Here is a 12,980-nt window from a genome sequence, read left to right as displayed (position 1 = left end):
ATCTTTTGGATTTTAGAATTTTCCAGCTTCTGATAGCAGGCTGGATTTTACCTATTTTTTACAAAAAATAATCTTTATCACCATCTCAAAAAGATAATGTTTTTAGTATTTTCTCAGTCCTTGGTAGTAATTTAATCGGTGGCAATTTTTATCCTTTTAGCATTGTGCTAAAGAAGAGAGAGTTTTAATTAGGTTCTGATTGACAATTTAATGTATTACATGGGAATTGCTGTTGTTTTAGATGGTGTATGTTTCTCTGTTTGTATTCATAAAAGACATGTCAGATGCAAACTAATAAAATTGACTGATTGAGCTAACTATTACCCCTATTTTACAGAAAGATAAATTGAGGGACAGATTAAGAGCCTGGTTTTGGCCTAAATTTAGCAATGACTTCAATGGGACTTCTCACAGGCTCAGTTTGGCATGTGCTTAAGTATCTTAATGAAAAGGGGTCTTTAAGAGTTACCAAGCACTACAGTTCATTTACAACAACTAGCATTGTAGCTGCTCAGCACATCTGAAAATCAAGCCCTAACTGACTTGCCCAAGATCAGGCTGGAAGTCTGTGGCAGCCCAGAAATAAAACCTCAATCTCCTGATTCCTAGTCCTGTGCTTTAATCACAACACCATCCTTCTTTCCTAATAGAACTGGCGGCAGGCACACAGACCAAAAGGCACCACCAATGAAGTGCAAGTGGGGCGCTACCATTCATGTTACACGGCTTCATCATACCTGGAGGGGAACAAGCTCCCTTACAACTTTAACAGACCACAATAACCAGATGGCCAGCTTTATCAAGCTGTTTGTTACCTACACTCTCTCTCTTCCTATTTTAAAACTATTGCTTTTACAATTACCATCCACCAGCCTATTTAAGAGCATTGCTGAGAACTAACTGTCTTAGTAAAATGCCTCTGATTTTTATCCTGAAATATAACACAGTGCTGCTCCAGACATAGACACAGCAGTGGTGAGCTATGAATCCAATGAATAAGGATAGGTACGATAATCTGGATGGAAGTTATATTTTGTCCCTTATCACACTATTTCTATATCCACCTATCATGTGATAAAACTTTTTTTAATTTCAAAATGTATTAAATAGTTTAAACTACTAAACACACTTTGTCAGAACTACTTTGTTTTAAAAAATGAACTGAACTACTCACCTTTTTTGAGGAGCTAGATATAGTCTGTAAATCATCTGCCTGGGCAGAAACACTTTCAGTCACAAATGCTATATGTTCTGCATCAAGTATTTTATCAGAATAAATAGAAGGAGATATGAGAAGTAGAGTCCATTTGTTTAAGTCATCCAGGGACTAAAAGAAACAGGAAACAAAGAAGCATCAATATATTTTGGAAATTGCTTTGAAGTAGCTTTATACTCCTTAATTAGCAAGTATTTTGCTTTTAAGATTTCACCAATTACAGTAATTTTCCAGTAACTTACCTATTTAAACTGCTTATATGGCTGTCTCTTTTTGTATCAACACATCTTTAAAGCCAAACTATTATTTTCCTGTTACACAGGGAGGTAATAACAAAAAGTAAGCAGGACAAGGCAAGCCAGGTAATGAAATCAAGAGATCAAGGTTGGCTTTAAGAAAATTGGGATGCTTCCTTTTTAATTTATGCAGGTGTTGTTGTAGATGCAGAATCCCAGCTTTATTCAAATATATGTATATAATCATGTAGGCATATAATATAATGGTTTAATTACAATGAACTGTTTAGGTTGAAGGCTGCAATGCAAGGTGGGATTAGGTGGGACATACTGCATCATATGCTGTGGTTAGAGTGGGCAACATCGGGGGGGTCTGTGTTCAAACAGAAAGCAGTCTGTTCATTCCTCAGCAATCCTGGCAGAGGCCAGATGCAAATAATGACGACATTTGCTGGGCATTGAACAAAGGTGGGTGTTTTTGGAGTATCTGAAAACGTAGACATGCTTGCAAATGCATGCTCCAGGTCACATTAGCAATTTGTGCGCTGTCAGTGGTTGGGGAAGACTATAGTATGGTAACAGATCGCGGGAGATGGTAAATCAGGTCCCTCCCACAGGCCCCTAGGTACAGAAACTGGGTCTGGGGTTAAAGGTGCAGAAAGGGGGAGTAAGCTGAAGGGGGGGGGGGCTGGCCAAAAGCCTCATCTCCGGTTAAGCTTGGGGTTTTAAGGGTTCTCCTTTGGAATTAACTTAACAAGACAGATAGGACATATTTAGGGGAAAGGTTTAATTCAGGGTTCAGAATCCCCTATATAGCAGAAAGAAATCATGTCATGTCCAAAAATTTGAAATCCTTAGTTGGGTTAGGTCATGTTGGACAGAAAAAGATTGCACAAGAACTGAAGGCTAGTAGACTAGCCGGGCCATTCAGTCATTTACCTATAAAGAACTTGTGGGTGTCTCCCCTGAGCTTGGTCCCTAAGAAAGCCTCAGATGAGTATCGATTGATACCCTGCCATACCCACAGGGCAGCTTAGTTAATGATGCAACAGACCCAAACGGATCCTGCTAACACTCCGGAACCCTGATATCTGATGCCATTCAGTATAGTGCAGAGATTGGCGGCATCATGAACATTTAAGAACTATGAGAGAAGTTTTAATGATTTGGTGCAATTTCAGAAGAGGGTGCGCCTGTCCATGATGTGGCTGATTCCAGAGGACCAGGTGTTTCAATATACAGTGTCGTTGGCAACACAGAGACTGCCATCAACCATCTCCCAGTTGCCTATTGGTTCTTACAGTTGTCAGTAAGCCTATTGGTTACCCTGACCCTTGCAGCAGGTTTTTAGTTCGGAGGTCTATAATGGGGCAGTCACAAAGCAAGGCCCTTACAGGTGATACACATTGTTCCATCACTGTTAATAGGCTTAGGGATTTGGTGCAAATTCTCAAGTACATGTCATTGTGGACAAGAGGCGGCCTTGTTCAGGGCTGCATACCTCATAGCATATTTGGGGCTTTTAGGATCAGCAAACTAGGGGTGGGGTTACAGAGGGATATTTCAGGAAGGGCTTTGGAGTTGATGGATTGAGCCTTGAGGCTGTCAAAGACAGATCAGGGAAGTTGGGGTAAATACATTATGCTTCAAGAAGGCAGCGATGTCAGGATCTGCCCTGTGAGGGCATATATGAAATAAGACCAGTTTATTCATGGAGACACAAGCCTCCTAACAACTTATCAGTTAGTTACAATGCTCAGATCGGGGCTGATGAGGTTGGGGCTTCCAGTCCTCCATGACTTTGGTTCCCACTCATTGTGCATCAGGGCAGCAACACAGCTGGGTCTGGGGAAATTCAAGCAATTGGGCATCGGCACTCTAATGCATATAGGTTGTACATGAGACCACAGATTGGGAATCGGGTATAATTTTCTCATGTTTCCTTTCAGACACATGCAGTCAGGCTAAGTAGATGGTGTGGATCTGCGGGCACATACGCAGATTTCCAGGTTGCCTGGAGGTTCACAGATGAGCCTCAGTGACAAAGCAATCCAGAGCTGGCTGGCAGGATGGGCATGCTTTGGGACCAGCTGATGCCCATTTTATACTCTGTGGTGGCCCACAAGCAGGCACTGGATGCGACTGTGGTTCATCTTGGGGACAACAATTTGGGAATGTGCAAAGGGGTAGACTTGATGCTCAAAGCTAAGAGGGACTTGGGGATGATGGCTAGAACTTTTTCCAGGAGTCCAAATTATTTGGTCTGACATGTTGCAACACAAAGTATGATGAGGAGCCCCCAAAGGTCAACAAGGGTAGGACAGGGAGGTGGCCAAGTTTATATGTAGTCAATGGTTGGCAGTTCCTCATCCAGACATAGCCTATGGAGCACCAGAGTTATTCAGAAAGATTGAGATCCCTCTTTCCAACTGAGGGGTGGAGATATTTTTGGCTGATATTAAAGAAGACACCAGTAAACATCTGGGAACTTGACTAGGTATGGCATGGAGGCAACCAAGCTAATTGCTGGCACTTCCTTGTGGCAGATGTCGTGTAGGTACACCAGTGGGAATGGACATGGATCAGATAAAAATTGATAGGTAAAGGATTTAAAGGAGGTATACTTTAAAGGAGAGGGAAAAGGGGAGTTCGGGGCTCCTAAAACGGGGAGTCAAACCCCTCCCCTCCTCTTGGTGCTCTTAACCATTACATGAAGGGTTGGTAGGGTCCCATCATCAAGATGGCTGGAACCGGAATGGAACAGGAAGAGGTATGATGGTAGCCCTAAAGTATAGGGAAATCATCATGAAATTACCTGTACTGTACAATTTTATCTGCCAGGTACTCCCAGATATTTTAAGAACAAAGTTGCAGCCTAATTAAAAGCACATCCAGTCTCCGCATCCTTCTTCTAGCATAGCCGGACTGGCTCTTTTATATCAACACATCTTTAAAAATAACCAAACATGATTTTCCTGATGTGTCAATACTATACTGTATCCTCTCTCCTTTCTACATCACATGATTTCAGGTTCAACAATATTTAAAAATCCTACAACTTACTGAGAGCATGTTTATAAATATTGTAACTACATCCAGTAGCAAGCAATGTAGAAAAATTATTTGAAAGATCAGAACACTTAAGCAAACCATCTAATATTTGTTATTATTCTACCAAAAACCGTGTTTAAAATTTGTGGCTGAATTAACTTTATTTTTCAGTTGTATTTTACAGAAACTATCATTAATATTTCAAACCTACACAGCCCTTTTTTGGCACTAAACCATGCTGGAAGCAAATCAGGTCAAACAAAGTGCTGTGAATCTTCATTAATTTCACACAATAGAGTAAGTGTGCATTTCCCTGACACAGGCCTTAAGGGTGTACAATCAATCTGTATTCAAATGAAAGTATGTCAACATTTTTAATTATTTGTCTAATGAAGAATTAACTGAAGGGACTGGTAATGGGTTATATCACCAAAGCCTGCCCGCTTTACTAAAGCAAGTTATAGAGTCAATACAACTACTCTTTAAAGTCAACAGGAATTGGCTCATAAAGCTTTTCATTATCTGAAGCACCTGGTCTGATAAAGGTCAGAAGTAATCTTGAGAAGCTGCTATTTATGACCTTATGGCACCTTGTATTAAGGAAGCTACTGTCTACTGGGCTCTGGACTGTGATCAATCAACCCCATCACTGAAAGCATCAGAGGAGTCAAAGGTAGGAGGATTGAACTACTCTCACCATAAGGTTCAGGACTATGTGGAGAACTCTGTATTGCTGCTGCCTATGATGGTTTAACTATTGGAGAGAGGACAGAGACCAATACGTCACATCACCTACACTGAAAAATCATGTGATTAGATTACAAAAAGCTCTCTCTTTAAGAGTGTTAAATAATATTTGAATCCATTCTAAAGAGTACATTTAGAAATATTCATTTGTATTGTTGTAGCCCTCAAATTTTCAATCAGGTTTGAGGGCCCCACTGTACGGACACAGGTAGAAACAGTCCCGTGTCCTGAAGATTGACAAGCTAATTAAAAGTCATAACTCTTTTGGAACTCTTAAAACTCAAAAATGGCCAGTAACTTTTCAAAACATTTTATATAAGAAAAGCACTTCTCTGGAAGGCTGAGAGAGACCAAATTTCTGAACCTCTTAAAAAATTATAAATGCAAAAATGACAAGCTTATAACACAGCCTGCATGAACAATACTACAGACACAAAAGCTATCTTTAATATTTAAGTACAGAAGAGCATCTGTGTTTCCAAAAACCAAACCAAAGAGAGGACAAAAATGACATTGTTTAAGAGAAGCTTAATGTATGGTGCAAGTAAATCCAGAGTAAACCACACAGGACTTTTGTGAATCAACAGGCATAACTCCCATCACCTCTAGTCAAGTGGAGAATACGCTTTCTTGGAACCTGAACCAACTATATAACTTTCCTTAGATTCTGTTGCCATGGTTTTTGAAAGAGAAAAACAAGCATTAAGTCATCTGTTCACAACCAAGGGAGCAGAGAAACAGACTGTTCTATGGACCAACTCAGTCAATATTTGGCAGCCTTTTTGTGGCTTACTGAAAACATTTCCTCTTTACCCATGTAATTTGAGGAAAGCTTTTCTGCTTCCTGAGAAGAGTACTTCATGCTGGAAGGGCATAATGAGTGGAGTCCTACAGGGATTGGTCCTGGGTCCAATTCTGTTCAATATCCTCATCAATCATTTAGATAATGGCATAGAGAGTACACTTATAAAGTTTGCAGACGATACCAAGGTGGGAGGGGTTGCAAGTGCTTTGGAAAATAGGATTAATATTCAAAATGATCTGGACAAACTGGAAAAATGGTCTCAAGTAAACAGGATGAAATTCAATGAGGACAAATGCAATGTACTCCATTTTGGAAGGAACAATCAGTTGCACACATACAAAATGGGAACTGACTGCCTAGGAAAGAGTACTGCGGAAAGGGATCTGGGGGTCATAGTGGATCACAAGCTAAATATGAGTCAACAGTGTAACGCTGTTGCAAAAAAAAAAAAAAAAGCAAATATTCTGGGACGTATTAGCAGGAGTGTTGTAAGAAAGTCACAAGAAGTAATTCTTCCACTCTACTCCGCACTGATTAGGCCTCAACTGGAGTATTGTGTCCAGTTCTGGGCCACATTTCAGGAAAGATGTGAACAAATTGGAGAGAGTCCAGATAAGAGCAACAAAAATGATTAAAGGTCTAAAAAACATTACCTATTAGGGAAGATTGAAAAAATTGGGCTTGTTTAGTCTAGAGAAGAGAAGACTGAGAGGGGACATGATGACAGTTTTCAAGTACGTAAAAGGTTGTTACAAGGAGGAGGGAGAAAAACTGTTCTTCTTAACCTCTGAGGATTGGACAAGAAGCAATGGGCTTAAATTGCAGCACGGGAGGTTTAGGTTGGACATTAGGAAAAACTTCCTAACTGTCAGAGCGGTTAAGCACTGGAATAAATTGCCTAGGGAGGTTGTGGAATCTCCATAATTGGGGATTTTTAAGAGCAGGTTGGACAAACACCTGTCAGGGATGGTCTAGATAATACTGAGCCCTGCCTTGAGTGCAGGGGACTGGACTAGATGACCTCTCAATGTCCCTTAACTCCGTTTTGTAGTTATGCTTGATTTTTCCTTCCTAAGCACAGCACTTTTGTGACCCAGGAACCTCTCAATGTCCCTTCCAGTTCTACGATTTTTTTACTCTACCTGATCAATAGCATGCTTCATACATGAATCCGACGAAGTGGGTATTCACCCACGAAAGTTCATGCTCCAAAACGTCTGTTAGTCTATAAGGTGCCACAGGACTCTTTGCTGCTTTTACAGATCCGGATTAACACAGCTACCCCTCTGATACTAGATAATATTCAGTATCATAAACAGGATATATAACCACTACAAGCACTATTTTAAAGCAGACAACCATCATTGATGGCAAAAGGGACAGTTTACATTTAAAATCATTTTAATATGCAATACAGAAATAGATTTGTTTACAAATAAAATAATTTTAGAAACCCAATTTTAAAACTTTTTAAATCAATTTTCTGTTTGCAATTCTCAGCTTGGACAGTGAATGTCAAAAATTTACTTTCAGTTTTATTTATAAATAAGTGTCACACAAGTTTCTTCATGCTGCACTATTTGCATTTCAAATAAAAAATCTTTGTCTTCACTTTCAACACCCTTCATGACCTATCCCTCCCTCAACCTAAAATGGGGTCTGGTCCTTCACCGGGATTCCTAGGCCCTAAGACAAAACAAATAACAAAAAACTAGAAAGAAATAGATATGTTTTAAAATAACTTTTCACTGACATTCAAAAGGCTTATGGAAAACATTTCTATTAGCTTTTAAATTTATAAAAGCTTGTTTCGATGAAATTTAAATATGGGCCCAAATTTAAGCCAATAGTGTTCCTTTAAGGCTCAGACAAACCCATAAAAGCAAAGAATATCAAAGGCAGACCTAAACCTTAGCTACTGTGAGATAAGGTAATAGGCAATCTCCCATTGTTCTTGGTATATTACATTTCCTCCTTAATTAAGCTTTTTCCTTATTTTGTTGCTTTGAGCGTTCAATATCTTTCTTTGGATTAGTTTTTGTAGCGTAAATTCTCTGAATTTTAAAAGTGATTTCTAATCTAACGTTGTATACGGTAATTTTATCTAATTGTAACATCAGGACATATTTAATCATGCAATTAACAAAATTTTACACAACCATTTCACCAGCCTAACCCAGCCTACTAGATAAATTTTTGTACATATAGTGCAGTGACAGATTCTGCAGAATCTAACTTTCATTTAAAAACAAAAAATATTCAAACCCTTATGCTGCAAAGATAACTCTCCAAAACTACCATCGTTTTGAATCTGCAAACTAAGGTCATGTCTACATTTACAAGCTTACAGTGACACAACTGTACCGATACAGTGGGCCGCTATAAAGCTATGTCTACTCTGCGCACCTGACGTCTCCCGCCAACAGAGCACTGTCCACCCCAGTGCTTTTCATCAGTAAAACTTTTTTCACACCCTTGACTGAAAAATTTTACCAACAAAAGTGCAGTGTAGATACAGCCTAAGAGCGCCCATGTAGTCGTGTTATGCTGACAGGAAAGAGTCTCCTACCAACATAGTGCTGTGCCCACGAGCGCTTATGCTGGCAAAATTTACATCGCTCAGGGTGTGTTTTTTTCACACCCCTGTGTGACAAAATTTTTGCCAACAAAAGTGCTCATGTAGACATGGCCTAAAACACGGTACTCCACTAAGACCGCACCAACGCTGCAGAGTGGAACAATTACTATCCATGTCTTAACATACAACACTCCTGGTAATGCACCCAACAATTATATTTGTCTTTTTCACAACTGCATCACATTGCTGAATTATAAGTCTCTTCGTGATATACTATAACCCCCAGCTCCTTTTCAGCTGTACTACCATCTAGCCAGTTATATTCCGTTCTGTAGTTATGCTTGATTTTTCCTTCCTAAGCACAGCACTTTTGTGACCCAGGAACCAGTTGGTGCCAACTGGGAGAGGGCACAGAAGGTGCATAGTATTTTGCAGGGATGCCCTGGATCGGATATATGCATGATAGTTCACTGAAGGATGACATGTAGGGTCTACCAAGAGTCAGTAGCCCACTGGTCATCATAATCATTGCAAAATATATGTATAGATAATATTTAAGGAGTTACGTATCTACACTAAAAATTATACTTTTACAGCCTTGGAGTTAAGGCAGGTGACCAGGTGACATTCCTCGGAAATATTCCTTTCAGGCAGCAGGCAGCAAATACCTATGTCCCAGTCCAGCTATTTGTATATTATATCCTTAATAATGTATGCCTATTTGCAGATTAAGCCAGAAGCAAATTAAGAGATTGTGAAATCAACAAAAGCAAAAGTCTACAAGAAGAAAAACAAAACAGTAGAGGGGGATCCTGTTTATGAATAAAGGCAAAGGATTGTTCTGGCCTATCTTGGAGTGCAAGGGATCCTTCACCTAGGAGGCAAACTGACAGTGTGCTTTCTCAAGGAGGGTCACAGCAAAGCCCAGCTGTAAAGCACTGCAAGGATTTGGGGTGAGCATTATTCTACAAGAGGTAAAAGTATTTGCTTATTAAATCTAGGCTCTAGAATGCATGGTATTTTATCTGATATGTGATCATTTGTTTCCAATACTTCTACTTGCTACTAGTTGAAACTCCATGCTTTGTTAAATAAACTTATGTTTATAGTCAAATAAGTATATCTAAACACTATGTGTTAAGCAGAGCAGAGACCTGAGGTGAAAATTATAAGCTGGGGAGTACCATTTTTTTGGAAATAGCAAATCTCTGAACATTACAAGTGACCAGTCAACAGGACACTGAAGGGAGACGCTTAGAAGGCTTCAAGGTTGAAGTGTGCCAACTGCTATCCTGCAGAGCAACAGCAGGACCTGTGAAGCATTGAGGGGAGCACTTGTGCTGGTTAGGGCCAGTGGCGTTGGGAAGCTGAACCACAGTTCAGAGAAAGCTTCCTCACACTAAAGGTAAAGCGGTAGCAAGGTGCCTCACAACCCCGAGAAGCATCAAACTTTGCACTTGTCTTTACTGAATTTCAGCTTATTGATTCAAACCAATACCCCAATTTTTCAAGATTACAGCAGAACCTCCTTTAGCTGATCTAACTGGGACCGAGGCCAGATCGAATTATCAAAAACTGAGGTAATCCAGAGAATGGGAAAGTGCGAGGCTGCAGCACCATCTAGCAGCCACAGGAGAGATCATCTGCTTCTGGACGTGTGCATGCAGGTTGTTCGGTTAATACAGAGAGGCAGATAATGGATGGTTGGATAAATGTGGTTCTACTGTATTAGAATCTTAACCCTGTGCTCTAAAGTGCTTGCAACATCCCCTTCCCGCAAGATTGGTATCATCTGCAGTTTTGTACTCATATTCTCCATTACAGTAGAACTTTAATGAAAATATTGACTAATACCAGACCCAGGATAAATCCCTGCACTAACCCACTAGATCAGGGGTGGGCAAACTACGGCCCGCGGGACCGTCCTGCCCAGCCCCCAGAACTCCTGGTCCCTCCCCTGCTGTCCTTCCTCCCCCCACAGCCTTAGCTCGCTCGCTCCGCCGCTACAATGCTCTGGACAGTGGGGCTGTGAACTCTTGGGGCAGCGCAGCTGCAGAGCCCGGCCTGACCTGGTCTCTGTGCTGTATGGGGGCGGTGGCAGAAGCAGCATGGCTCGGCTCCAGCGCCGCCAGCCACCGGTGCTTCAGGCAGCGCGGTAAGGGGGCAGGGAGTGTGGAGGTTGGATAGAGGGCAGGGGAGTTCGGGGTGGTGGTCAGGGGGCGAGGATGCAGATGTGGTCAGGGCGGGGGAACAGGAGGTTGAATGGGGGCAGGGGTCCCCGGAGGCAGTCAGGAAGGAGAGGGGGGTTAGATGGGGCAGCAGGGGCAGTCAGGGGACAGGGAGAAGGGGTGGTTGGATGGGGCAGGGGTACCAGGGGGGCCGTCAGGGAACAGGGGGGGTTGAATAGGGCAGGAGTCCCCGGGGGGCGAGGCCACAACCCCCTCCCCTAACCAGCCCTCCATACAATTTACGAAACCGGATGCGGCCCTCAGGCCAAAAAGTTTGCCTGCCCCTGCACTAGATATATCCTCCCAGTGTGACAGCAAACTATTGATAACTACTCTGAGTACAGTTTTTCAACCAGCTGTCCACCTACTTTGTGGTAATTTCATTTAGGTCACATTTCCCTAATGTGCTTATGAGAATGTTATCTGGACTTTATTGAAAGCACATCTACACAAGGATTTTAACAGACTAGCACACAAGAAAAGTTATGTTTTAACATATGTTAATTGGTTGAAGTAACCCTTAATCTTGTGTCTGTGGTTTACCTTAACCAGTTAACAGTTTTCCTTATCTAAACTAAAATGTTAACACATTAAATACACACAGATTAAAAACACATCTTTTCCCCTAGCATAGATATGGCCTAACATGGGCTAAACTGGTCTGGTTAAAACCCAGGCTCCCCACTAGGCTTTAAGCCAATTACAGTAATAGATGTTCAGGTGTATAGTATACACTAGTCACTAATGTGTTCTAATATTTACATCTTGATGAGGGACTGCAAGGTCTTTGAAACGGAGGCAGTCTTTAACCTTTTGTTTTTACAGCACCAAACTTATTGATGACCCACAGAGTTACACTGTTGTATGCAGCTTAGTTGTAGCCATGTCAGTCCCAGAATATTAGAAAGACAAGGTGTGTGATGTAATATCGTTTACGGGACAAACATCTGCTGGAGAGAGAGACCTGAGGAAGAGCTCAAGTGGCTTGAAAGCTCCTCTGTCTAACCAACAGAAGTTGGTGCAATAACATATTACCTCACCCACCTTGTCTCTGTTGGAATTACAGCAGCTGCTGCTATGAGACTGATGACCTATCTTGGATATTTCCCTACGTCCTATTTCTGAGAAGCCCTGGGGCAGGGATATTATCTTTGGAGTCAGATGACTGGGAAGTTAACACGGGGCTTCCCTCCAGTCCATTGTCGGCTTGAGGTTAACTCCAGCTTTGTCCCTGACCCTCCACACACAAGAATCCCCAGCTCCAGCGAAGCTTTCAGACAGCCAGGGGAGGGGGTGAGGCAGGGGGACTCCTACTGCAGCGGGGATGTAGCTGTTCAATTTACACTCTCTCAATTGCTAGTCCAGTGACTGTGCTCCTGGGCAGCGGGGCTGTTCTCCCCCGAGCTGTGCTGGCCCAACCGGCGTCATCCACTGGACCGACCTCCCTGGCACGGCCAGGACAAGCCCGTCCCGCTGTTACACGGGTGACCCCCCCCCGCTCTCCCCAAACACCCACCCCGCCACCCCGGGCCTGCCCTCGGGCCACCCCGCCACGTTCGCCCAGGCAGGAGGCCGGGCGCGGCGGGTACCTGCGGGGTCTCCTCAGTGAAGAAGACCTTGTCCCCCCGCCGGAGGCAGACGGGCTCCTCGCCCCGCCCGGGCGACCCCAGCCTGCGCCGCCGCTGCCGCTGGGGAGGGGGGCAGCCCGCGCCGCCGTTGCAGCCGCAACACCCGAAAACGAAGGCGCAGCGCGCGCGGTGCAGGCGGCGCACGGTGCGTCGGATGAGCGCGGCCCAGCCGGCCCCCCAGCGCGCCCAGAGGTACAGGTAGCACAGCGTGATCAGCATGGCCCGGCCGGCGCCCCCCTCTGGCTCGTTCCCGATTGGCTGCCCTGCCCCCTCTCACCCGCGGCAAAGAGAAAGGAGTTCGCCGGTTGGCTAATCTAACGGCGGCTCTGAGTGGCTGCCCCCCAAGGAAGCGGCTCCTGATTGGTTGGTGCCTTCACGCCCGCTCCCCTTCTGCGCCCAGAGCGGCAGCGAAACAGCTGGTTCAGGCGCCGCTTGTGGTGCCGCTGCTGCCGTCCTGCCCCGCGCCGGGCACGGTCTTGTCCAAGGCGCCA

At 43.4% G+C, this 12,980-nt stretch overlaps 1 protein-coding gene and 1 long non-coding RNA gene across 3 annotated transcripts in view; one reads left to right on the top strand and one right to left on the bottom strand.

The window, feature by feature from the left end:
- HLCS (holocarboxylase synthetase) overlaps nucleotides 1-12,742 on the bottom strand; it is a 218,594-nt gene extending 205,852 nt beyond the window's left edge. The window contains exons 1-2 of one of the 2 annotated variants that reach the window (XM_039539165.1): nucleotides 12,451-12,742; nucleotides 1,175-1,327 (exon numbers count right to left, since the gene is read on the bottom strand). In XM_039539165.1, coding sequence (XP_039395099.1) covers nucleotides 1,175-1,327; nucleotides 12,451-12,708 — 411 coding nt within the window. In that variant the 5' untranslated portion in view covers nucleotides 12,709-12,742. Of the gene's footprint in view, nucleotides 1-1,174; nucleotides 1,328-1,458; nucleotides 1,492-12,450 lie in introns of those variants that run through there. The other variant, XM_039539172.1, reaches the window with a different exon arrangement.
- LOC120405556 lies at nucleotides 2,571-10,230 on the top strand. The gene is made up of 4 exons (XR_005598668.1): nucleotides 2,571-2,848; nucleotides 9,361-9,586; nucleotides 9,835-10,038; nucleotides 10,146-10,230. It is a non-coding gene; the product is annotated as an uncharacterized LOC120405556 (long non-coding RNA).
- Nucleotides 12,743-12,980: the final 238 nt, after the last annotated feature.

The sequence above is a fragment of the Mauremys reevesii genome, linkage group 1 (genome assembly GCF_016161935.1).
Source record: "Mauremys reevesii isolate NIE-2019 linkage group 1, ASM1616193v1, whole genome shotgun sequence".
Classification (NCBI taxonomy): Eukaryota; Metazoa; Chordata; order Testudines; family Geoemydidae; genus Mauremys; species Mauremys reevesii.
The sequence above is the reverse complement of the archived record's forward strand: the minus strand, read 5'-3'. Positions and strand labels throughout refer to the sequence as shown.